This window comes from Ovis aries, chromosome 7, assembly GCF_016772045.2.
Source record: "Ovis aries strain OAR_USU_Benz2616 breed Rambouillet chromosome 7, ARS-UI_Ramb_v3.0, whole genome shotgun sequence".
Classification (NCBI taxonomy): Eukaryota; Metazoa; Chordata; class Mammalia; order Artiodactyla; family Bovidae; genus Ovis; species Ovis aries.
Window position 1 is genome coordinate 35,368,601 of NC_056060.1, and position 24,664 is coordinate 35,393,264.

Here is a 24,664-nt window from a genome sequence, read left to right on the forward strand (position 1 = left end):
CTGCCAGTGCAAGCGACACAGGTTCAGTCCCTGGGGTGGAAAGATGCCCTGGAGTAAGAAATTGCACCCCACTCCAGTATTCTTGCCTGGAGAAAACCATGGCTAGAGGAGCTTGGCAGGCCACAGCCCATGGGGTTGCAAAGAGCTGAACATGACTGAGCACACACACAACACCTCAGTTGCCTGTTGGTTATGATTGAAAGAATTTAAATCTCTTAAAAACTTAATTAGACTTAAATTCAGTAATATTGCAGGATGTAATTTCAGTATACTAAAATTGAGTTCTAAAACAATAGCAATAAACAAAAAAATAATTAAAAATACAAAAAAGCTGTTTGGGATTTTTGATAAAAGTTGTGCAAGACTTTTATAAAATGTTACTGAAAGACATAGAAAAAATGAAGAAAAAAAAATCGATGAAGATTTCAATAAACAGATTCCATCTTTATGGACTGGCATAATAAAGGGCCAGGAATAATCAATAATTAAAGAGCACAAACTGTAAAGGAACAGATTGTTAAAAATTTCTTTCAGTAAAAAGGCGATTTCAGACCGTAAGGAAAATATTTGCAATATGTGTTAGAGGATTAGTACGAAGGATATAAAATAATTCTTACAAGTCAATAAGAAAACGGTGACCCATGGGCTTCCCTGCTGGTAAAAAATCTGCCTGCCAATGCCGGCAACATAGGTTTGATTCCTAATCCAGGAAGATCCCACATGCCTCGGAGCAACTAAGCCCATGGGCCACTGCTATCAAGCCTGTGCTCTAGAGTGCAGGAGGTACAGCTGCTGAGCCCATGTACTGCAAGTATTGGAGCCCATGCCCCAGAGCCTGTGTTCCACAACAAGAGAAGCCACTGCAATGAGAAGCCTGCAAACCACACACCTAGAATAGCCCCTGCTCACTGCAACTAGAGAAAACCCTGGGCAGCAATGAAGACCCAGCACAGCCAAAAATAAATAAGATTAAGAAAATTTTAAAGAGAAAGGAAAGAAAAGTATGATCCAATAGAAAAGTAAGTAATGGATATTGTGGGCAATTCACAGAAGAGGAAGCCTGGACTGCCAATAAACATACACAGATTTGTTCCCCCCTCACAAGTAATGAAGGGAAATAAAGATTAAACCACAATGACTTTACAAATTTATACCCAGAAGATTGGCATAAATTGAGATTTCTGAAATATTATTGTCTAGTTGTGGAACACTGGGAACATACTACAGGTCGGGTGGGGGTATGAGTTATTACCTCTTCGGGGAGCAGTGTGATGTGACTACAGTTGAAGATGTGCGTGCATTTCTTCTATACATCAGTTCCGCTCCTAGATATAGATTCTAGAAGGGTTCACGCACATGTACAAGGGGTCATGTGTGGGATTGTCCATTCCAGCATTTGCCATTGTGAAAATTTGGATGCAACGTAAATAATTACTAACATACTAAAAAATAAAATTTAGAGAAGTTACACTGGAATACTATATAAGCAGTTAAAATGATCAAACTACAAGTATTAACATGTCTCATATGTAATGTTGAATGAAACAAATCAGTCGAAGAAAGATACACATTACATATGTTTAAAATGCTACACAATATTTTCTTTTTAAAGATGACTCAGTACATTCCTAGTAAAACTATATGAGAAGGACGGAAGGCCGATATTTTATTTCTTAGGCTGAATGACAGATACCTGGATGTTGATTATGTATTTTGTTTGTACAGTTTTTATATGTTTGAAATATTTCACAATTGAAAAATATAATTTGCAGTTTTAGGGTTTTTTTGGGAGAATTTGAGAAAAAAGGATATTGTTGAATAAATTATATTGTCACAAATGGGAATATGAGAAAAGAAGCCAGTCACAGTTTAGACAGTTAGGGATGGTTTGAAATAGGTCTTAGATTATTGAATTTCAATAAGACTTTGGAAAATACTGTCTTTATTTAGGTGCCGTATGCCTGTCTCTGCAGATGAAAAAGCTACTGAAAGGAGTCGAAAGGTATTTACAGTATATTTAATGATAATTGCTCATTTAATAAAATTGATAACATTTGTCCTTACAGGTAAAACACATTAATTATGACTTATTTTAGGGCTGTTTTTACCAATGAATTAATATAATCAGCTTTTCCCCCCTCTTAGTGAAATTACACTACTACTGTTTTTTTCCCTTAATTCTCCCTCCAACCCCACCTAGTTGATAGAATAATTTAGAGGAATTAAAATGGGCATGGAATTTGTGAAACTTGATTTGCTTATATGAAAACTAATTGTATAATGTAATGATGTGATGTGAAATAGGCTAGCATTCTTTCTTATCTAGACTCCTGATTTTTCCAGTGACCTAAAAAATTACTTGTTATCTGAAATAATGGCTAGCAATTCAGGGAGCAATGAGATTATAAATTATCTTTGATTTTCTTAATATATTGTGTAGGATGTCATGGTACTTCGATTAAGCAAGATTTTCTCTTTATCCTTACTTAATACTGTGGAAGAATTAATTTCAATTTTGAAAAATGTGTAAGTACAAATTACAGATTGGGAGGTAAAAGAAGGAAGAAGAAATAAAGGATATGAGTACTGATACCCTTGTTTTACAGACACTGTCTATTGTGGATGAAATGAGAAATGGAGATAGAATTATATTCTGGTTGTAAAGGGACCAATAGAAGAACTAAATGATTTATCTGTATTGGGAAGATGGGATGGTGAGATATGAGAGAGTGGTGAACTGAATTCTTTTCTGTATCAGATCAGATCAGATCAGTCACTCAGTCGTGTCCAACTCTTTGCGACCCCATGAATTGCAGCACGCCAGGCCTCCCTGTCTTATCACCAACTCCCGGAGTTCACTCAGACTCAGCGTCCATCGAGTCAGTGATGCCATCCAGCCATCTCATCCTCTGTTGCCCCCTTCTCCTCCTGCCCCCAATCCCTCCCAGCATCAGAGTTTTTCCAGTGAGTCAACTCTTTGCATGAGGTGGCCAAAGTACTGGAGTTTCAGCTTTAGCATCATTCCTTCCAAAGAACACCCAGGACTGATCTCCTTTAGAATGGACTGGTTGGATCTCCTTGCAGTCCAAGTGATTCTAGGGACTCTTTTCTGCATAGCAGGAAGTAAATAGTTAAAAATACTGTTTTTAACTTAGGATATAGACTTAAGCAGAAAAAGCAACTCAAAGAATAAAAGTGGTTGTTTCTGAGGATCCAGGTATAGGTACAAGGCACAGTTGCTTTCTATTATAAGCTCTTTGCATTTTTATATTTTAAACCCGGTATGCATCTACTACTACTTTAAATGATTTAAAAATAGAGTTAGAATAAATAAGAGAGAAAGTTAGCGTAAGGCATCCTGAAAGTTGAGGAAGACTTTCCTGGAAAATGTGAAGGTTTGCATTTAATTGTTAAGTCATAAAGGAGGGTGGAAAGGGATAGGTGTAGGCAACAACCTGTGTAATGACAGGGAGCTGTGGGATTATAGAGTGCTTAGGAAATTTACAGCACTTTGGAATGGTTGGAGACAACAGTGATTTAGGAAGAGTGGCAGTTGATCCTTTCCCAAATTGTAAAGGGTCTTATAGTATTTAAAAAAAAATTTTAAACTTGTTTTCCATTAGTCAAGTTTTTCATGTAATTTGTGTCATAAAAACAACTCTCAATAATAAATTATACACATAAGCTTTTTTCTCAATCCCTCATTTGAAAACTGTTGATATTTGAGCTGAGAAGTGATATCAGATTAGCATGTTTTAGAATTTACACTGTTGATTTGGTGAACTTCCCTGGTGGCTCAGACGGTAAAGCGTCTGTCTACAATGCGGGAGACCCTGGTTCAAGCCCTGGGTCGGGAAGATCTCCTGGAGAAGGAAATGGCAATCCACTCCAGTACTATTGCCTGGAAAATCCCATGGACAGAGGAGCCTGGTAGGCTAGTCTATGGGGTCACAACGAGTCGGACACGACTGAACGACTTCACTTTTACTTTCACTGTTAATTTGGAGAAAAGAAAGACTGGTAGTAAGAGGACCAACTGAGAGGCTATTAAGATACTCTAGGCAGAAGATGGGTGGTGTCTGATATAGAACAGTGCCATTGGTGTGGTGAAAAAGTGGATAGATGTGAAAGATACTTAGGAGGCAATCTTTTGTTTGGATAGGCTGCACAAGTTCCTCTAAAGCTAAAACCTGATTGTTGGAGTGAAAAACTACAGAAAGAAGCAGAAGCTTTTGCATATTATCGCCGGACACACACTGCCAATGAACGCCGCCGCCGTGGTGAAATGAGAGATCTCTTTGAGAAGTTGAAGATCACATTGGGGTTACTTCATTCTTCTAAGGTTTCCAAAAGTCTCATTCTTACTAGGGTAAGTCTGTGTAAATGAGAGACAAATAAGACTTGACTAAGAGAATCTTCTTTAGATACATAAAAGGAAAAGGAAGAAAATTGAAATAGAGCTTGTGTTTATCATTTGAATGTAGACTAGTGAGTGTCCAATAAATTCCTTTGGAAGAAAATCCTTATGTTAATCAGAGTTGCTTTTCATTGAAAGTCAGATTCTGAACCAGCAGAGTTAATTATTCATTTTGAAAATAAAGTTAGAAACTGATAAACTCTGTTTACAACAATTTCTGTAAACTATTGTTCTCCATAGCACTTAGAAAAGTTTGTCATGGTGAAAGACACAAGACAGCTACTATTTTGACATAATTCTTAATGGTTGACAGTCACTTTAAAGGAAACTGTAGTATTCAAGCTAACAGAAATTTTAATTTTGTCATGTAGAATAATAGCTAAGGTAATTTTGTTTCAATTGCTTATAATTAAAGGTTGGAAGTGTATAAGGCAAGCATTTTATCCCCCTAGAACAAGGTGGTTTCAACCAGATTTTGCTTAGAGTAGGAGTTGATTTTAAAGTTGATTATTAAAATCTAAGCAGAGTTAAAATGTTTTATATCTCCTTGCAGTAGTGAAAATACCACTCAGTGGTGCTCTTCGTAAATAATCACTTTCCCTAGAAGTAGAAACCAGAAAAGCCTCCCTTTTGGAATTGACTTTTTTTTTTCCACTTGTATACTTTATAATTTAAATTTTTATTAGAATATAGTTGATTTACAATGTTGTGTTAGTATGTTAGTTAGCTGTGTTAGTGAACCAGTTATACATATACATTGTTGTTGTTTAGTCCCTAAGTTGTTTCTGACTCTTTGTGACCCCATGGACTATAGCTCGCCAGGCTCCTCTGTCTGTGGGATTTCCCAGGCAAGAATACTAGAGTGGGTTGCCATCTCCTTCTCAAGGGAAACTTCCCAACCCACAGATCCAGTCTGTGTCTACTGCATTGGCAGACAGATTCTTTTACCACTGAGCCACCGGGGAAGCCCATACATACATATGTAGGTACATCCACTCTATTTTAGATTCTTTTCCTGTACAGGCTGTTACAGAGTATTGAATAAGGTAGCCTGTGCTATAAATGGTAGGTTCTTATTAGTTATCTGTTTTATATATAGTAGCATGTATATGTCAGTCCCAGTCTTCCAGTTTATTATACCTCCTACCTGTTTCCCCAGGGGTAACCATAAGTTTGTAAAACAATAAAAATGGTTTTAAATGACATTATAAAGTTCTCTAAAATATTAGATTTAAAAGTTTTTATTAAATTTGTGTAGACCTGACCTGTTTTTCAGAAAAAGAAAATTGATGGACATGATATTGTTATTTCTCTTCTAGGCATTCAGTGAAATTCAGGGGCTAACAGATCAGGCAGACAAGTTGATAGGACAGAAGAATCTCCTGACTCGCAAACGGAATATTTTGATACGGAAAGTATCATCACTTTCAGGTGAGATAATGGTGAATGATCTTTGGTAAAGGTCATAAATACTCTCCCACGTGCGTGCGCTCTTTCTCTCTCCCCCTCCCCCATGCGCTCCTCCACTCTCTTCCCTTGGGTTGGCATGCCCTCACGCTTCGAGGATGGATTCTCCTGCTATCTTCTAAATAAAATAGAGCTGTAACACTGATTTGCCTAAGAGCTATAACACGGTTTGTCCAAGACCCAAGAGCTGTGACGCGCTGAGGGCTTTAATGTCCGTTGCTCCAAATCGTTGGGACAAGACAAAGAACCGAGGAACATACACTCACGTGACCTCTATGGTGCTGTGACTCGGATTTAACCTGGCTGAAACAACCTCCACGTGGAAGAGGCCAAGCACAACTGGAGCCCAACTTAGTGAAGCTCCCGCGGTAGAGGTGGAACACGAAGAAAATCCAGCACAGGGGAATGCCCATCATGCTAGAAACCGGGACAGTGGAAAGCCCATGCGGCCCAGTCTCAGATCCCAGAAGACCTCCAGTTAAGATTACGATGGTTTCACATCAAGATAATGGTTCCAGCTACTCTTTGGAACAGATCCTGTGGGGATAACAACAGAGGTCACCCTGGGGACCCTGAATGAGACAGTACGAGAGCTCCATGACCCCAGCTAGGTAGGGTCTATGAGCCCCGTGCCAGCCTGAAGAAGCTGCAGAAGACAGACCTTCGCCCTTCAGCCTCCCAATAAAGATTTTTGGGGTTCATGTCTCTCAAAAAAAAAAGGTCATAAATAACAGCTTTAGTAAGGAAAATCCTTAGTAGATCTTTCAAATACTACTTCATTTGAGTCTTGGTTCCCAGAATTACCATCAGACTTGTCTTTTGACTGGGTGGGACTTTTTTTTTTTTTCCCAATTATAATCACTCTTGACTGCCATATTTTTGGGGATATAGTTAAATCAACTGGACTCGACTTCTCATTATTATGTGGGGTCTTATAGAGTGTGACAGTTTATTTCCTCTCAACCTATAGGTAAGACAGAAGAAGTGGTCCTGAAGAAGCTAGAGTATATTTATGCAAAACAACAAGCATTAGAGGCACAAAAGAGAAAGAAGAAGATGGGATCAGATGAGTTTGCTGTGTCTCCCAGAACTAGCAAACAGCAGGAAGGAGCTCCTGCATCATCTGTAGATCTCGGACAGATGTTTATAAATAACAGGAAAGGGAAGCCTTTGATTCTTTCCAGAAAAAAAGACCAGGCCACAGGTAGGAGGGACATTTGCTTTCCTTGATGCAGATGAACATTTGGTTTAGATTAAAGAACTGAACATCTTGGCCATAATTTTAGTTTTAATTAGATGAAAGATGAGTTGTATTAAAAGCAGAATATTAACTACATTAGATTTCATTTTCTAGCTTTACACACTCAAGCAAATCCTAATAAGTTATCCGTCATGGTAATATAAGACTTATTTCTGGTAGGAGTTTATTTTTGTTAACCAAGCTCTTTTTAATCAGATTGCAGTCTGTCAATGAATTGCTATATAGGAACAAAGTAAATTGGTTTTGATTTCTTACTCTGTCCTATATGATTTTGAAGGTGAGGCTATGTTACATTACTATGTTTACATTACTTGCTTATATCCTCTGAAAATGGTATATCCTTTTCTACTCTTTTACTCTTTGGATAGCCAAGTGTAGCAACCAAGGAAATCTGGTTTGTTATATCAGCTAAGAAGGTGGTGATGTATACTAAAATATGAGTTAGTTTTCACATTGCACATTCAAGTGATGTTATTGCTAGATAAGTAAGGACTTTAGTGACCATCTAGTCCAGTCACCTTATTTTACAGATGGAAAAACTGAGGTCTAAAAGCTTGAAGTAATTTCTTAGAGGTTTATAGGAAAGCAAACCTAGGGATAAAATAGTGTGTACCTTCATCCTGCTTCACCAGCAAGACCATCAGAAGCATTCCATTGAAAAAGTGGTTCCGTAGCTCTGTTCCTCAGCAAAAATAAAATTCTGTCCTTTAAGAGAATCAGTGGATAGGTAACCATTACTGAAAAGTCATTCAAAAAGTAAATTGCAAGTTGAGGTTCCCCAACAAATTTGAAATGTCTTGCTTTTTAAGTCAGAGTGTGGTTTTAGGCATGTCTCCTACATTCCTAGACTGTACACTAGCATTAATTGAAGATCGTTTATCCTTAACTAATTTCTGATGTTCTTTACAGAAAATACCTCACCCTCTAATACTCCACACACCTCTGCCAACATTGTGATGACTCCACAAGGGCAATTGCTCACTTTGAAAGGTCCCCTATTCTCAGGACCAGTGGTTACTGTTTCTCCTGCTCTCTTAGAAACAGATCTGAAACCTCAAGTTGCCAGTAGTGCTGTGGCTCAATCAGGTATTGTCTTAAGTGTTGTCTTCAATGGGTGGTGTAAGAGTTGTCTCTGGTATCTCAAAGTGATGGAGAAAGCCTTTGAATATATTCTGTAGTAATAAAGAGCCATTGTATTCAAGTCTGTATGAGAGGGGTCTCTTTGGAACCTGTTTGGCTCTATCTGTGATATCAATTGGTCTTTTTTTACCTGGGGATGGGAACTATTTTGTGATCTCTCCTAATTTCTAATTGTGTGGTAAGTTGCTTCAGTTGTGTCCAACTCTTTGTGACCCTATGAACTGTGGCTCTCCAGGCTCCTCTGTCCATGGGATTCTCCAGGCAAGAATACTGAAATGGGTTGCCATGGCCTCCTCCAGATCTTTCCTACCCAGGGATCAAATCCCTCTCTCTCGTGTCTCCTGCATTGGCAGGAGGGTTCTTCAACCCTGGCTCCACCTGGGAAGCCCAGTTTCTAATTAGGGAAAGAATTTAAAAGATGTGAAAATAAAAGGAATGTGAGGAGTCATTCTTTTAGCTTTTGGTGTTGATAAATATGTATCAGTTTTGTGTTGTACTCAAAGATGGTGCACTCCTACATTACTAACCTGATAAAGTTGGAGCACCCTTTCTTTTGGCAATGAGGAGTTGAGTTGAAAAGGAAATTTTACTTTGATAATTTAGGTTTTACAAACCTTAATTTCTGTTAAGGTAAAAGGGCATCTTTACCAATACTAACACTGCTAAACCCAGTCTGGAGGAGTCATCTTCCTAGAGTGCTGCCTTTAGGGCTTCATCTTTCTGTCAGAGTAGCAGTTACTGGGTGAGCAGAGTCAAGATGCGTGTCTGCCTCAGGACAAAAAGATAAACTTGGGGAGCATTTATATAAAAAATATTAAATAGGACTTCTATTAATGATGGAATATCAGTGTGTCTTTTGGTTAAATTTTACCTATTTTCTTGTTAGGCTAACTCTAATTTGAAAAACTAGTATTTCCTTTCATCTTCTTGCTAAAAGTAGATGGTGAAAATTTAACTCCTTTGAGATGGTTATTGGGTATGAATGGGAGAGAGTGCTTACCACTATAGATAAATGAGTTTTTTTTTTTCTTCCCTAGAAAATGACGACTTATTTATGATGCCAAGAATTGTTAATGTGACATCATTGGCAACAGAGGGAGGTTTGGTAGATATGAGTGGCAGCAAATACCCCCATGAAGTTCCTGATGGCAAGCCACCTGACCACCTGAAAAACACTGTCAGGAGTGAGGATAACTCCTGTGAAGATTTGGGTAGAATCTCTTCCAGAGGCAACCATAGAGATGTCAGAATGGCACTGGGTACAGCACAGGTTTATCTGTCACATAAAGATTCTGGTTGTCCACAAATGGTTGATGTTTCCAGTATGCAAGAAGCACAAGAATTCTTACCCAAAAAGATTTCTGGTGATACCAGAGGGAGTCAGCATAAATGGAAAGAGAGTGAATCAAGACGGGAGAGACTGAAGACAAAGGAGTCTCCATTTCATAAATTAAAGATGAAAGATCTCAAAGACTCAAGCATAGAGATGGAATTGAGAAAGGTAGCATCAGCTATAGAGGAAGCAGCATTGGATCCCAGTGAACTGCTAACTAGTATGGAAGATGAGGATGATACTGATGAGACACTGACATCTCTGCTCAATGAGATTGCCTTTCTTAATCAGCAGTTAAATGATGACTCTGTTAGCCTGGCTGAACTGCCTAGCTCTCTGGATACAGAGTTCCCAGGGGATGCTCGCCGGGCTTTTATCAGTAAGCTTCCTCCTGGGAACAGAGCAACTTTCCAGGTTGGCCACTTGGGAACTGGTTTGAAGGAATTGCCTGATGTGCAAGGGGAGAGTGACTCTGTCAGCCCCCTCCTCTTGCACTTGGAAGATGATGACTTTTCTGAAAGTGAAAAGCAACTTGCAGAACCAGCCTCTGAACCAGATGTGCTGAAGATTGTCATTGACTCTGAGATAAAGGACTCCCTCGTTCCCCAGAGGAAACCGGGGGATGAAGGGAAGAATGCTTCTGGCATCCCTGCTGAGCCTGAAAGCGTGTCCTCACCCCCCATTCTCCACATGAAGGGTGGCCTGGAGAACAGCAGCGCAGACACCTTGTGGAGGCCCATGCCAAAGCTGGCACCTCTAGGTTTAAAAGTAGCTAATCCTTCCAGTGATACAGAGGGTCAGAGTCTCAAGGTGATGCCTTGTTTGGCACCTGTAGCTGCCAAAGTTGGGTCTGTTGGACACAAAATGAACTTAACAGGGAATGATCAGGAATGCCGGGAGAGCAAGGTGATGCCTACACTGGCACCTGTTGTGGCCAAACTGGGCAACACTGGGGCCTCGCCAAGTTCTGCAGGGAAATGAACTTAGTTGTTCTCAGGCAGAAGCCAGGCTGTGAGGGGAAACCTCCTTTCTCTGCAGGCACCTGTTTGTGTCATGGAACTGTGATCCTTGACTTTGAAATGTGGTGAATGATGGTAGAGAAAGGGGGTAGGGTGCTGACATCCATATAAGAAATTAACTACTATGAAATTCTGATCATGTTAAAATGTGTTACCTCACTTGTGGTGCTGGGTCTCCTCATCCTCTCCAAGAAGATGCGATCCATTACTGAACACGAGGTGCCCCTCTTACCCAAGGAATTTGTAACAAGACTAGGTCCATAGTGGTTCCTAGTTCTTCCCTCCCAGAGTAAAAGCTGCTTGAGACTTAGGAGTTGCTATGGACTGAACCTTAGTTGATAGCTGTTGTTTTAAGTCTGAAGTCCAAGGAATGTGATGCACTTGTGCAAAGGGATCCAGAAGAGGTAGCTTTTAGTTGGTGTTTCAGAATAGGGGGAGAGAGGATGGGTACCATGGAATACCAAAGTGAAGGACTTAGTATCATTCAACAAAATTTTCTTTTCTTTCATATCCTAAGTAGCTTCCATTCCCTCACCTTTTCAATCAGAATTATAAATCTAAGCCTTCTGGTAAAGTAGGAATGCTTTTAAAAAAGCTTTTATTACTAAGGTAATCATTTTGAGATGTAAAAATTTAACTAGTTCTCCCTTACTGTGTTTGGGTGTTGAGAAGACCATTTCACGGTACCAAGGATTTCTACCTTGAATGTGTTTTTTGGAGGTAGACATACAGGGAGCCCTTCCCCTTTCACAAATCACATCACTCAAGAGACATGTAAAGTGATAAGCATTCCCTCCCCATACCAGACAGTGGCCAAAAAGAAAACAAAAACTGTGGGGCTGGGTATTTCACAAATCAAGCCAGCCTCCTGGTGCTTGGAGGTTTCATTCACTGTTACCTGCACAGGATGTAAAGAAAAGAAAAGTCACAGTAGGCACTCTTTACCAGGGAAATAAGGCAGTATTTGAATCACAAGATATATTTTTTATTATCTGCTACCATGGATTCAATGATCTGTAGAGCTTTTTCACTCATTAGCTGTCAGGGTATGAAGGTCTGACAGCCTGTAAAGATAAAGATATTTATATTTTTGTATAGTTGTTTTCATAGATTTCTCAAAGGCTGAAGTTTTCAACCTAGAAGATGAGATTTGTATTGAGTATAGAAATGATGTTTCCTATCTAGTTTGTAAATAATCATGGTGCACTTGAGGGGTCTCTTGGAAACTCCTGGGGGCAAGAATCACTATTCTGAAAATGTATAGACTGGGATTTAGCTGCTGCATTTTGCCTTTCTTAAATAATTATATTTTGGAATGTAATCCCTGTTCTGTCTTCATTGACAGGATTTGCTTGTGTTGTGAAACAATAACACAAGAGCTTCCAGTTCCTGGGCTGTGCCTAGGCAGTGCTGTTTCTTCTACATCCCCTGCCTTCTTTATCCCAAATCCCACTCAGCATATCTTCAGAACTAGGTTATGAAACCAACTTTGGAATGGTCCTAGCCAGCTAGTGAACTATTAGCTCCGTGGTTGGTTCCCTTTCTAGTAACTCTGGTAATAAACAGATTGAAAAGGGTGGGAAAGTTTCCTCTGCGAATTGCACCGCGAACACATTCTTTGTTGGTTTTTTTTTTTTATGCTACTTGCCTTTCTTGACCTCCTCATCAGCCTCCAGCCTTTCCACCTTTAAAGGTTACTGAAGGAGCTTGAAGTAGGTGATGAGTGCCCCTCAGCTTCTCATTATCCCTCCCACTTCTCTTTACCCAGGAGATTTCATTCAATGCCTTAGCCAAGGAATCCAGCACCTGTCTTCCCTGCTAATAACTGTCCTTGGAGATGCTAGTAGTTTAATCCAGGTATAACAGTTTCCCATTATTTCTTTGCTTGTCTTGTCCTCGTGTTCCCTCCTGACTTTCCAAGGCTTTTAAAGCTTTTGAGGGTCAGCCAAGGAGCAGGCAAGTGAGCGAGTAATCCTCAGGAAAAGAAGGACCATTCTGCTTCTGAACACTGTTCCCTTTTTTAGAAGAAAATAGACAAATAGGTAGTATTCATTTCTTGATGGGAAGATATTTGACTGTTTATGGAAGATGTCCAGAGATAGAAATGAGAGATGATCCAGTGTGTTCAAGGAAGGCTGCAGATGTCATTATTAACCACCCCCCCCCCCCCCAATAATGGTGTTTGCAAGACCTCTTAGAACTAGGGAGTTGTTAGGGCTAATCTGAGGAGGGCTCAGTCTTAAGAACAATCCTACAGTCTTGAAAGAAATCTAAAGATCTCCAAAAACTCCAACCCTTTAAACCTTACCCCAGGAGAAACTGATCTATGAAAATTCATGTGTGACTATGAAAGATGTAGTTGAGTGAAGAGTTGAGGAATTGGGAAGATAGTGAGCTCTCACCCTAACTATAAGAAGCATGATCTCAGTAGACCAATAATTCGCCTTTTTATACATCTGTAAATAAATGGAATGTTTTTAAGAATATAATTATGTCAGATTTAGCTTTTTCTTTTATATATTAAATATATATCTTTCTTTCTCTGCTTTTGAAAAATGACTATTTTTTTAGAAACCTAAGAACAGAAGAAGTTTGGTCAGTGGGAGAATGTATAAACTTGAAATAAATCAGTTACAATAATTAAAGCAGGACTTGGTGTTGCTAGGTTTGTGCTGAGTTGTAATAGAGAATTCTGATGCTCTGAGACATCTGGGAGGGGTTCCACTGAAGGAGTTTAATCATAGGAATTCTTACTGTTTTCAAAGTTTCTGACATGCCATTTGGGGGAGGTTTTTGGTATTCTAATCTTTGCAGCATGTTTTACATGGAGAATTTGAAAATTCATACAACTTGATGGCAAGTATTTGTCTCAAGAAGTCATTTTACAGTGAAGAATGGCTAGCCTCCTAGTACCAGTGTGAGCAGGGTATAACATACCTGTTACCCATAGTCTTAGTGGCTAAGGACAATAGATGTTGTTAAAGCAAGCTATAGGTTAACTAGAGTCACAGTTTACAAAAATTTTTATTAAAGGAGTCCTTTAGACACTAAACTAAGGTCACTAACAGATCAAGTCCAGTTATATAAACTTCATACATATCACTGTGTGTAATGTTTTTTCCCCAGAATTATGAGATACTAAACAACAGGCCTTTCTATAACAAGTTTGAAACCGTTTTGAACACAGAAGAAAGGCAGACAATCCATATATTATTTGGAGCAGGGTTTAGTAGTATAGATAGTTTTTTCCCTCTGATTATACTAGTTGAGATATTGGAATGATATCAGGTGAATTGAGAGGTAAATGCACTTTGAAGATAGTCTGAAAAATGATGACCCTTATTCCTCACTCTCAGATTAAAACAAAAAACAATGCACAGAGGCACAAAGTAGGCACATTTTCAGATACTTCTATAGAGAATGATGATAACCAAGAATCAGAATAGATTTATTGCACAGAATTGTTGATTTTTAAGAAAATATAAGGGCATCAGTATTTCATGTTGTGTTATCTCTAATGAAATTTTCCATGAACATGAATTGCTGGGTGCAGAGAAAATTAAAGCTGAGGTATATATATAGACTTACTGCCATTTGGAGAAAAAGTAAAATGCTATTTTGAAATTAAGTTAGAGGGAAATAATTTGATACAACTTTTGAACTGAGGCATAATTGTAGCATATTGTAGCATATGACTGAACTGCTCTACAAAGATATGCTAAGTGCTGATTAATAGGGATGGAAGTGTGTGGAGGGTGAGAAGGCTAAACCGTGGGATGAGTTGAAATTTTGAGACAAACCTAAACTACTAAATTCTGTCATTGTAAACTGTGCTGTTAGATTTTGTTAAATAAGAAAGCAGTCTTGGAAGCACTGTTTTCAGATCCTTCCTGTTTCCAACTGCAAACATTGGTCTCAGCTGTCCCACAGTGCCTTGCATGTAAAGGTGCTCAATAAATATTTGAATTGATGAGCAACTGTTTAGCCTGTTAGTTTTCCAGGATCTTATAACTGCACCTATTTGTATATTAAGCCTAGGGTAAATTTAAAAATCTGATCTAATTATGATCGTGAAAACAGACAATTGTATACACCTTTCCTAGATGGTGGAATTTTAGAATCTGACAACCATGTATACATATTGAGGACATAGACAAGTGAATAAAATGTGAAATAGCATATGAACAATGAAATACATGTTTAAGGGTCAGCTGCATTTTGGAGGGTGGGATAGCAATTATTTGAAGAAAAGTCTATTCACATTAGACCTGGGATGATTATTTTCTGAGCCTACAAGCCTATTTCCGACATTGGTACTTAAAAGTCTACATGGTACATATCCTAGACAGTAAGGTAGGACTCAATTGTGAAGAATTAAAAATATGTGATGTTGATCCTAGACTGGAAGTATCCAGATTCTAGACTTCAGTCTCTTCATTACACTGTTCTCAGTTGGTTTTTGCCAGATCATCTTAGACAATGAAAGCAGGAGCTTGTATTGTTTCTGTAACTTCAGCTTCAGATGGGAGTAATTTGGGGAACATTTTTCTGAAGAGGATAAACTAAGTAGCTTTGGATAGGAAATGACCAGTGACTTTCCTGGCCATGAGTGGTTAGGTAAGTGAGAAATGATCCAGATAGAATTAAGGACAGCTCTAATGGGTGGAGGTGAGATTTACTAGGGAATGCAGCATACAAGTAAGGACACCAGGTGGCACCCTTTATCAGCAGTACTACATTGATTCCTGCCGCCATGGAGGCAAAATCAGACTAGCAAGGAGTAAAAGGAACCAGCCCCCTATTCATACTATGGGTAATGACCCTGACCACCTCCTCCAGATTTGAAAATACCATTTTATATTTCATTACCTCTGCAATGCATGGTTGAAAGGAAGGAAAGGTCATTCCTCTGATAGCTATTGCCAGTTGGTTTTCCAAGAGGTGACTTCCCTGATCTTTGCCTCTGGTAGCTATTGCCAACTGGTCTTCCAAGAAGTGACGTTTATGTCAACTTGTTAGCTTTACAGTTCTCACACATGTATATACCTGTTCTGCCACTTGGCAGTGCAAGAGCCACTCACAGCAGTAGGTTTAAGAGTTTTTCCCTCTTGCTAACATGTCATCTCCCCCAGGGTTCCCCTAAGGGTCTGGATCAGATAGGAGACATACCAGTTTACTTTCTCTGGGGCCCAACTATTGGAATAGGTTAACCTTTTCGTAAGGTAATTTCTCTAGCAACTAGGCAGAAAGGCACCTAGAAAACAAACAGGTTGAAACACGTATTAAATAATAGGCAACGGTGTTTCTGTGCACACTCTGCCATCCCCCCCAACTTCTCTCCCCGACCCGTGAGCTAGAAAAACTTTTACTATTGAATCTGGTGCCAACAAGCTTGGCAGTGATCTCGCCAAAGTAACAGTATCAAGGAAAAGGGTTCGTGAGTGAGTTTTGACAGGAACATGGAAAATGGCTGGAGCAACTGGTTAACTGGATGAGGAATGAGATGGAACATTGGAGGCTAAAGAAAATATGAAACCAATACGTCTCATCGGCACATTGACCCGACCGCCCCCTTCCCGCCTAAAGCTCTATTCTAGGCTATCAGCTCCTTCCTCTTCCACCGCGGCCAATCAGGTTGCCTCGTTCAATACACTTCGTAGGGATCGACCTACTCATGAAGAATCATTTCCATGTAGGTCAACGCGCCCGGCAAGCGGCGAGCAGAATTTATTCTAGCCACTTTAAATCCCAGCGCTTAGGAGCAGACTTTATGGCTGTACCCAGTCCTGTAATTCTGAGCTAGGAGTTAGTTTCAGCTCGGTCCCCCGGGCCTATTAAAAGCCAACCATAGTGCCGCTGGGGGCGTGGTTACCGTCCTGTTAGGGTTCTGGGAAGTGCGCTTCTCTGGGGGAACCAGGCCTGATAATACCATAAAAGGCTTGGTTTTCTCAGTTCTGAAGCCGTGTTCTGACGACCTCCCTCTAGGATCCGTAGTCGCGACTGCATTGTGCGGAATCCGTGGTTCCTGAATGCCCAGTCCTCGGCTTCCTAGGCCCTTTCCTGGGCCCCGCCCCCGTAAGCCGTACTCTTCCACTCTGGGAACGCCCCCGTGCGTAAAAGGCCACGCCCCCTCGCCTCCGCTCCTCCTACCCAGCTGGTGGCTGAGCCCAGACGGTAGTTCGCGTTTTGAGCCGCTCGTGCCACCATAGCTGCTTCTGCCGCTGCCGCAGCGGAGCTGAAATCGCTGAGCGCGATGCCTGAGGGCGCTGCGAGCCGGGCGGCCCTCGCGCCCGGGGGCTGGTGAGGCTGGGCCCGAGCGGGGGCGCTGGCGAGTAGTAGGGGCTTCTGAGGGAGCGAAAAGTGAAAGATCTAGGGCTCCCGTGGCGGCCTGAGAGCGAGCTCGGGAGGGTCGTGGGTGGGGGAGGGAGGCCCCCGTGGCAGAACGAGTTGCAGGGCCAAGACGAGCCCCGCCGGGCTGAGTGTCCCTGCGGCCGCCGGCGCAGGTGCTCACGACCGCTGCGGGACTCCTTGGTAGCCTCGGGGTCCTCCTCCTCTAGACGCTGCTGTTGCCATGAAAACAGTTGGGAGTTAACGGGAATCGGACCAGTCACTAGCCCTTCTAGGGCCCATCTTATCCTTTTAGTTGAACGCCTCTGGCAGGTGTGGGCCTGGCATTTCTTCGCAGCTCAGGCTTTTTAACGCCCCCTTTCCCTGAGTCTGTCCTTAAGGCGTTTTAAGAAACCGCGCAGGGCTTGAAGGTAGGAATGAGGCTAAGGGAGAGAGCAGTTACCTAGAGATACGAGCTGCAGGCACGGCTTAGGCAGAAGGTAAGGTGGCCTCTACCATCTCAGGTCAGTAAGAGGGCATACCGGCAGGGCCTGTGGAGTGGGAAAGCATTGCCGCTGTTGAGGCAAGTCTCAGGATTGGGCCAGGAGCTGTCCCGGGGGCTCCTCATCATGATGGCTGTGGAGGGGTCAACCATTACCAGCCGGATCAAGAACCTTCTGCGATCCCCGTCCATCAAATTACGCAGGAGTAAGGCAGGAAACCGGCGAGAAGACCTCAGCTCCAAGGTGAGTCCTGGTACTGGAAGCCAACCCTTCCCGTCCCTCCTCTCCCTTCCCCTTCTCTGCTCCACGTACATCTTTTACCTTACTCTTTCTGGGGAAAGAGGAGAACTAGAAGCTCATGGTGGCTCTACAGGACCATCTCTGCGCTCAAGAAAGTAATGATTTAGTTACAAGGTAAAGGGAAAAGAGCCGCATGGGTGAGCATGCTGAGATTCATCCGCGAAGAGCATGAGGAAGGCAGCAAGAGGGTTCAGTTGTGGCCTCACTACAAACTAAGTCTGTGCTTGGGGAAGCCAGTTGATATGCTGACTCGGTTTTCCTTCTTGGAAGAAGGTAGTCAGACCACGTATCCTGTGAAGGGCTGAGCTACCACAAGTGTTAAGTGTCACAGCTGGGTTTCTGTAAGACAGTGGTACCAGAAATATTCTAAAACACCTAGTCAGAGGAATTGGCTTGGTAAATGCTCTTCCCTGGGGTCAAAACAAATTTACTTGTCTATTCAAGAGACCTGAATTAATTTAACTGGAGTTTCTTGGCTTTTTAGAAAAGGTAACATACAAAGGGCCAAGTATTTGCCAGCCAAGCAAATTCTGGTTTGCCCCTGAACACTGCTCATCTCATTCACTATATCCCACCCTACTGCAGAAGTTCTCCAGAAACCAAGTCCCCTTCCATCCCCTCACTTGTTTGAGTGGTGGTGTTTATGCTTTCTTCAACTTCATAGAGCCCCACAAGTTTGGGAGTATACAAAAGCTGACTAAATTTATTTAATCCCTGAGGGAACATGGGACCTTGTTCCCACAGGATCAGATTAGACTTTTGTGTCATATTAGCAGCCTGTAAACACAGTGGCCTTGTGTGGTGCAGGGTTGCTACAGGGAGAGGCATTTGAGACAGCAGCATTTTACTGCCTTGCCTGCATCTCTTCAGAGATGAGTGAACCCCGTGAGAAATGATTTGGAATGCTAATGTACAGCATGACGGAGTTCTGGGAGGGCTTAACTCAGATCCCTGTCCCTTAGCGAAAGCTTACTTGGCTTTGGTCACAAAAGACCACCTTTCCTGTATATTCTTTCAGCAGGAATCATAATTGGCCACAAGGTTCCATGGCTGTGGAGAGAGTGACTTTTCCAGGGGCCCTCATTGATCATTGTTCATAATCTCCAAAGGCAGGAGAATGAGCCTGAAACATAGACAACTGTCTTGGATTTGGCTCTGTTCACTTGTTTGTTGTGCTGGATCATTCTTGGTCTTGGAGGCTCTCGTATTCCTGGCTGGTTACTTGGCAGTAACCGGCACTGTTAGAGCCATCTTCTTGTATCTTTGGCCTCTTTTTCTAACCCAGAATGATACAGGTAATAGAAATGTATGGTGGGATTTTAGTCTTCGGTATTAGTACTTATTGTAATTTTGGTCTGGAATCCAGAAGGTATGGTCACCATTCTTTAAAATTTACCATGTCATTGAAAGTGAAGTCGCTCAGTCGTGTCCACCTCTTTGCGACCCCATGGACTGTAGCCTATTAGGCTCCTCCGTCCATGGGATTTTCCAGGCAGGAGTGCTGGAGTGGATTGCTATTTCCTTCTCCAGGGAATCTTCCCGACCCAGGAATCGAACCTGGGTCTCCCATATTGCAGGCAGACGCTTTACCATCTGAGCCACCAGGGAAGCCCCCACCATGTCATTAATCATTAATCATTAATACATTCAACAAACATTTATTAAGTGCCGATTATGTGTAGAATCAGTGATGAATAAAACATCCTTGCCATCAAAGAGCTTGTGGCTAGTCAGACATGTAAACAAATAATTACAACATGATGTGGCGAATGCTGTCCTGGAAGTATGTATAAAGGTGTTTATGGCAGTAGAGGGGAGGGAGCCTAAACCAGCTTAGGGGGATTAGGAAAAAACTTTCAGAGGAAGGGATGCTTGAACTGTGAGTTCTGAGACAAGAGAAGAGAAGCTCTCCAGGAAAACAGTGAAAACTGGAATCTTTGGCATCACCATTAAACGTCCCCGCTTCACATAGGAATTCAGTGCTTCAAACTGCTTTAAATGGCTTTGTTTGTCCTAGAGCTGTGAATGAAGGAAATACTTAGCTGGAGTTGAATGACCCTTGAATAGGCTGACTGAGCTCGGGTGCCGGTGCATATCTTTAGCACCCAAAACTAGTAGCTGCCTTTGCGTGCCTCCGGCCTTGCCTCTTGCAGATGCCCGACTCCCTGCACTCTTTATTGAAGGCTACGCGAGATGATCCTAAAAGCCTGCCTTGTGACCAACAGAAGACCTGGTGTACTGGGCTTCATGTGCCGCTCTAATATGTGGTAGCTGTGGTAACAGTCATAGAGCTTGTGATTCATGGATAACTAACTCTGAAGCAAAATTTGAAGACCAAAAGACATACGTATTTTGTGGCGGTTGGGGGCAAAGAAGGAAGTGACAGAGGGCCTTTATGCAGCTCTTACCTCATATGGCCTGTTGCTTTGAATCATAACTGTTCCTTCTATCTAAAGTAGCCTTTTCACCAAATTCTCCACTTATTTTTAGATCCAAGTCTGTTTACTGGAGCCACGGGGCCTTCTCAGACTAGCCCTACTACCTTGGAACCAGTCCCTAATTGTTCTTTTACGTATGTCTTCATTTCTTAAGATCAGGGCCATGTTCTTTATTTCCTTTACATCACCAGGCTTAGTACAGTGTAAGGAATGGTCTAAATACTAAATGAATAAATGGATGAGAAAAATTAAAAGATGTCAAATATAGTGAAGGTAAATTCTAGAAGAAGAGCAAATGTTCAGGAGGAATTTGTGAGTTCTTTAGAAATCAAAATTAGAGATAATAAAATGTTGAAAAGAAATTTAAAAAAGAAATAGAGACACATCCTATTTAGGTGTGAAGGGCATTAGAGAGAAAGAGTAGTACATATATCCAGAAAGTAGTGCTCATTAAAAGTTTCTTAATTCAGAAGAGACCTAGTTAAAAATATGGTTAAAATATGGTTAAAAGCCAAAGTGAGAGCCAGTAGAGATGGGGATTTAAGTTATTAGAGAGAGTAGGTGAGAGCTGGGATTTCTATTATACTTTGTCTGAGGGAAGGAAAAAAGTCTCTGCAGTGTAACAGAATTAGAGAAGAGTAATTTGAGGTTTTATGCCAGATCTGCTGAGTCTTGACGAAGTGGAACTCAAGGTTATCAGCTGTAAACACCCTGCAACTTCAAATCCTGTGCAATTTTTCAATTCTTTCTCTCATTTTGGTTGAACTGTGGTTTTCCTTAAGAAGCAAATGTATGTGTTCTTGGTGGCTAAACCTCCCCCTCTTTTCTTAAACTTTCTGAAAGATTTTTATGTGGAAGGAGCTGAGTTGTTTTTCATTTTAACAAAGGACAGAAATGGACTGGAGCCAAGGAAGCAAGATTTAAGTTAGGGATACAAAAGCATTGCCTGTCCTGGAGGGTTGTTGGATTTTGAAGTGAATAAGGGAGGTTTTGAAATCATCTTCCTTATTAATAGCCATTAATCCAACCTGAGTTATATATTAATACATTATCCCTTTGAAAACAATGGATGGCAAAGTAACTGCAGCTTTCTTCTGGTTCTGTTTTTATAAGTCTAATTTACTCTTCGTCCCCCCAACCCCGATTTCTTTCCTCAATGTTACTCCTTCCTGACTGTATGGTGGTGCTTTGAGCCTTTTAATATGTGGCAATGAGAAAAGTTTGTGTAGGTGAGTTTCATAGAGAAGAAAAAACTGGCAGTAATCTAATTTCACCTTTTGCTTAGTGTTTGAACCCAGATATTAGTATTGTGACTCTGTGTTCTGCTGATTTGGTAGAGGGGGATCATATTCATTTTCAAAGCATTTATAGATCACTGGATTTAGCTTGATGGTGCTCAGCTTGGGGGAATAGTCAGGAGAGCTTTAAGACATCAGAATACCTGTGCAGCTTCTAAAAAGTCCCTGTTCCTATGCCCCATCCTGTCTATATAGAATCAGAACCGCAGGGGGTAGAGTTTGTTGTTTGTGTATCTATTAAGTTCCACCAGCTGCCCACTGCTGGGTTATGAACCCCTGGCTTACATGCTAGGTAGGACCCTGACATCTGTTGACTTCATACTCAAGTCCTCATTGAGGGTTCTTGGGAATATTTAAGGCTATCTCAGTAACTATATGCTTCTCCTTGTGCCTTCACAAATCTCCACAGTGTCTTCTGGACTGCTTGTTCTGAAACTGCTATATCAGGGATAGATCTGAGAGAAGTGCCATGTTGTAGGGTCATTTGTAAGGAGCTGATCACTGACTTACTACAGATTGGCAGGAATTTCCCTTGGGGGCAAAAATAGGAAAGTTTATGATAATCCCTGGGTCCTGGCCAGGTTTTTTTGGTACCATTCCATTACCCACTCCCCTTGGGACTCATAGCAACCCAGAGTTTTTCATGTTTAATACACAGTCTCTGGGTTCCCTGCCTAGAATAGATGACCGAGAGTAGAGGCCTCTGTGGCCAGCAGCCCTGCCCCTCACCTGTTTTTGTGAGTGAACTTGGGCAAGTTCTTGTTGCATTTTCTGTCTCCAGTATATTCTTCAGTTAAGTCTTGTGAAGTGCTGTGAGCTCCTCAGAACAGGTGGTGTACAGTGAAAAGAGTGAGGTGTCCTCCTGGTCGTGTTCCTTTGATCTCCATTTCCTTTTCCTTCCGGTGCCTGCAGCTGCCCTCAGCCTTCAAAGTAAGTCTCACTGGGGAGAGAGGATTCTTCTGTCCGCAATCAAGCACCCCTTGCTTTGCTGTCTAAAATAGCCCAGCCTCTTCGGGCTCTAAGTTGTCTTGCAGAGCCTCCCCTCATCTACTTGGCCTCTTTCATTTCAGGGTCTAACAGCACTGCTACTTCCCACATTTCTTTTCCCTCTCTCAGCTTGTGATTTAGGGCAAGTTTCCCCTGTTGGATCAGGTTGAATGACTGTCTTATTTCTTGCTGATATTTTTAGTATCTTTGGGGCCATTGGTGTTTCTCTCGACTTCCCTCCCTCTTCTACTTGTTATCTGTGTGTTTTCATTTCTTGACTAATGAGAAAACATTCATAGAAATGAGGCTTCAGCCTGAGCTCTGTACCCTCTCTGTCAACCCCCCGAGCCTCAAGTTGAACTTGTGGCTGATATCACTGCCCCTTTGTTTGGAAAACAGTTCAGGGTTTGAAATTTGGGACTGTGTTTGTTCACACTAAGCTTCTCTGGGAACATGGCTGTCCCCCTGTTGTTCTCGGAGTATCTGTTGGTTTTTCCTTCATGTCTAGACTGCTGTGTTGGTAGGAAGAAAAGCTACAGTGTTTTCAGTAGGATTTGTTATATTATACATCACATTCCCACTGCTGCCAGCTAAGCCTCTCCTCTGGGCTCTGTTGTTTAATGTAGGACAGGGCCAGGTTTCTATCAGCTTTCTTTTATAGTAATTCTCAGTAGAGATGTGTAGTGAGAGCTGCCCACCTCTTTGGGAGTTTACTGAATCAAATCCACATCATAGATTTTACTTTAGTTTCTGTTACCTCTTTAAAAAAAAAAAAAAAAAAGGGAGGGACGGGGAGTGTAAGAAATAAAGTGAGTGTGGCAAACAGACTGGGCAGTGTGGATCCTTAAGGTTGGTAATTTTGGTTGTTCAGATTTTCCAGATCTTGGTTTCCTTCCTCCTGACAGTTGTATCAGCAAGTCCACAGTGCTTCTCAGTTGGCCACAGCATTTTCCTCTGGTTTTGAAGGATGCGTCCAGAAGAAAGAGTTCATATTTATCTCCTCTTTGACTTCTGGGGAGAGAATTCTGCCCTCACTCATCACAGAATGTGATGCTCTGTGTATTGCTTCCCTAGTCTATAAAACAGCCTCTCTTCTTAGTTTAGATTTGTTAAGTTTATGTACTTTATCTCTTCCCCTAAACCTGGAATGGAGCTAAACATACTTTTCCTTCCCTGCCCCTACATTCATAGTTGAGATTTAAATATACTGGAAGATCTTGGAACAACATTTTGTGAAACCACATGGCTGTTTTTATTCTCCCCCCACCTCCACTTTGTCACATTCTCTTTGGGAGGAATCCTGAGAAGGAACTCCTCAGCCTCTTCTGGGTTTGAGCATTGCTTCTCACTCGCGTGGAGCTCACTACAATTTCTGACTTCCCATCATGCCTCTCCTCTCTTTGCTTTCTCTGTTCCTTTAGTGATGCTTCTGGCCGTTTCTCTGTGAGTTTGGCTGACCCATTAAAGGTGCTTGCACTTAAAAACTTAAAAAAATTGTGGAATAAATATAATAGACATTGAAAAGTTTATGAAATATAATAATATAGCCTTTTATTGTGCACAGTTATAAAATGATTGCTCATGTAACCACCACCCAAGTCAAGAAACAGAATGCTGCCGAGGTGTTGGTACTTTCTGAAGGATGTGATGCTAATGGTGTCGTTAAGGTGAGATGAGGCTTTTGTCATATGTAATTAAGATGATTTTATTGTTAAAAATTAAGTACCCGAGGACTTAATCTTGACTAGCTGTTCTTTTACTTTTCAAGTTTCTTTTTCCATCCATTATAGATTTGTGCCATTCCCCATTTCCAGGTAGTATGCCTTTTGGAACCACCCATTCCCAACTTTTGTTGTCCATGCTTCCTGTCTTTTTCTTACAGTAATAATACCGGAAATACTAATATTTATAGTGGTAATAATGGCTAACTTTTGTTGAGCTTTTTGCTGTGTACTGTGCCAAGTATATACATACATTATTTAAGTTTCATACCACCCTACTGTAAGTACTGTAAGTACTGTACTGTAAGTACTGTTACTATCTCCATTTTGTAAATGAGGAAACTGATGCTAAGAGAGGTGGATGACTGAGCTGCAATTCAAATCTTGGCTGTCTTAACTCCAAAGCCTGATCTTAATCTTTATCCTGTACTCCTCCCGGGGAATCTTCATGTG

The 24,664-nt window shown here is 41.3% G+C and overlaps 2 protein-coding genes across 37 annotated transcripts in view; both read left to right on the forward strand.

The window, feature by feature from the left end:
- The window catches only part of MGA (MAX dimerization protein MGA), a 150,445-nt gene extending 135,831 nt beyond the window's left edge, over window positions 1–14,614 (forward strand). For 25 of the 31 annotated variants that reach the window (XM_060419077.1, XM_042253008.1, XM_060419079.1 and 22 more), the window contains 6 exons: window positions 1,951–2,002; window positions 4,163–4,369; window positions 5,737–5,848; window positions 6,855–7,088; window positions 8,055–8,231; window positions 9,323–14,614. In XM_060419077.1, the coding sequence (XP_060275060.1) occupies window positions 1,951–2,002; window positions 4,163–4,369; window positions 5,737–5,848; window positions 6,855–7,088; window positions 8,055–8,231; window positions 9,323–10,599 (2,059 nt within the window). In that variant the 3' untranslated portion in view covers window positions 10,600–14,614. The remainder of the gene's footprint in view (window positions 1–1,950; window positions 2,003–4,162; window positions 4,370–5,736; window positions 5,849–6,854; window positions 7,089–8,054; window positions 8,232–9,322) is intronic. The other 6 variants (XM_042253011.2, XM_060419089.1, XM_060419081.1 and 3 more) reach the window with 1 other exon arrangement.
- Window positions 14,615–16,842: 2,228 nt separating this feature from the next.
- Window positions 16,843–24,664, forward strand: part of MAPKBP1 (mitogen-activated protein kinase binding protein 1) — a 51,295-nt gene continuing 43,473 nt past the window's right edge. For 2 of the 6 annotated variants that reach the window (XM_060419108.1, XM_060419110.1), the window contains exons 1-2: window positions 16,843–16,937; window positions 17,489–17,710. In XM_060419108.1, the coding sequence (XP_060275091.1) occupies window positions 17,594–17,710 (117 nt within the window). In that variant the 5' untranslated portion in view covers window positions 16,843–16,937; window positions 17,489–17,593. Of the gene's footprint in view, window positions 24,158–24,664 lie in introns of all 6 variants that reach the window. The other 4 variants (XM_027971701.2, XM_027971700.2, XM_027971699.2 and 1 more) reach the window with 3 other exon arrangements.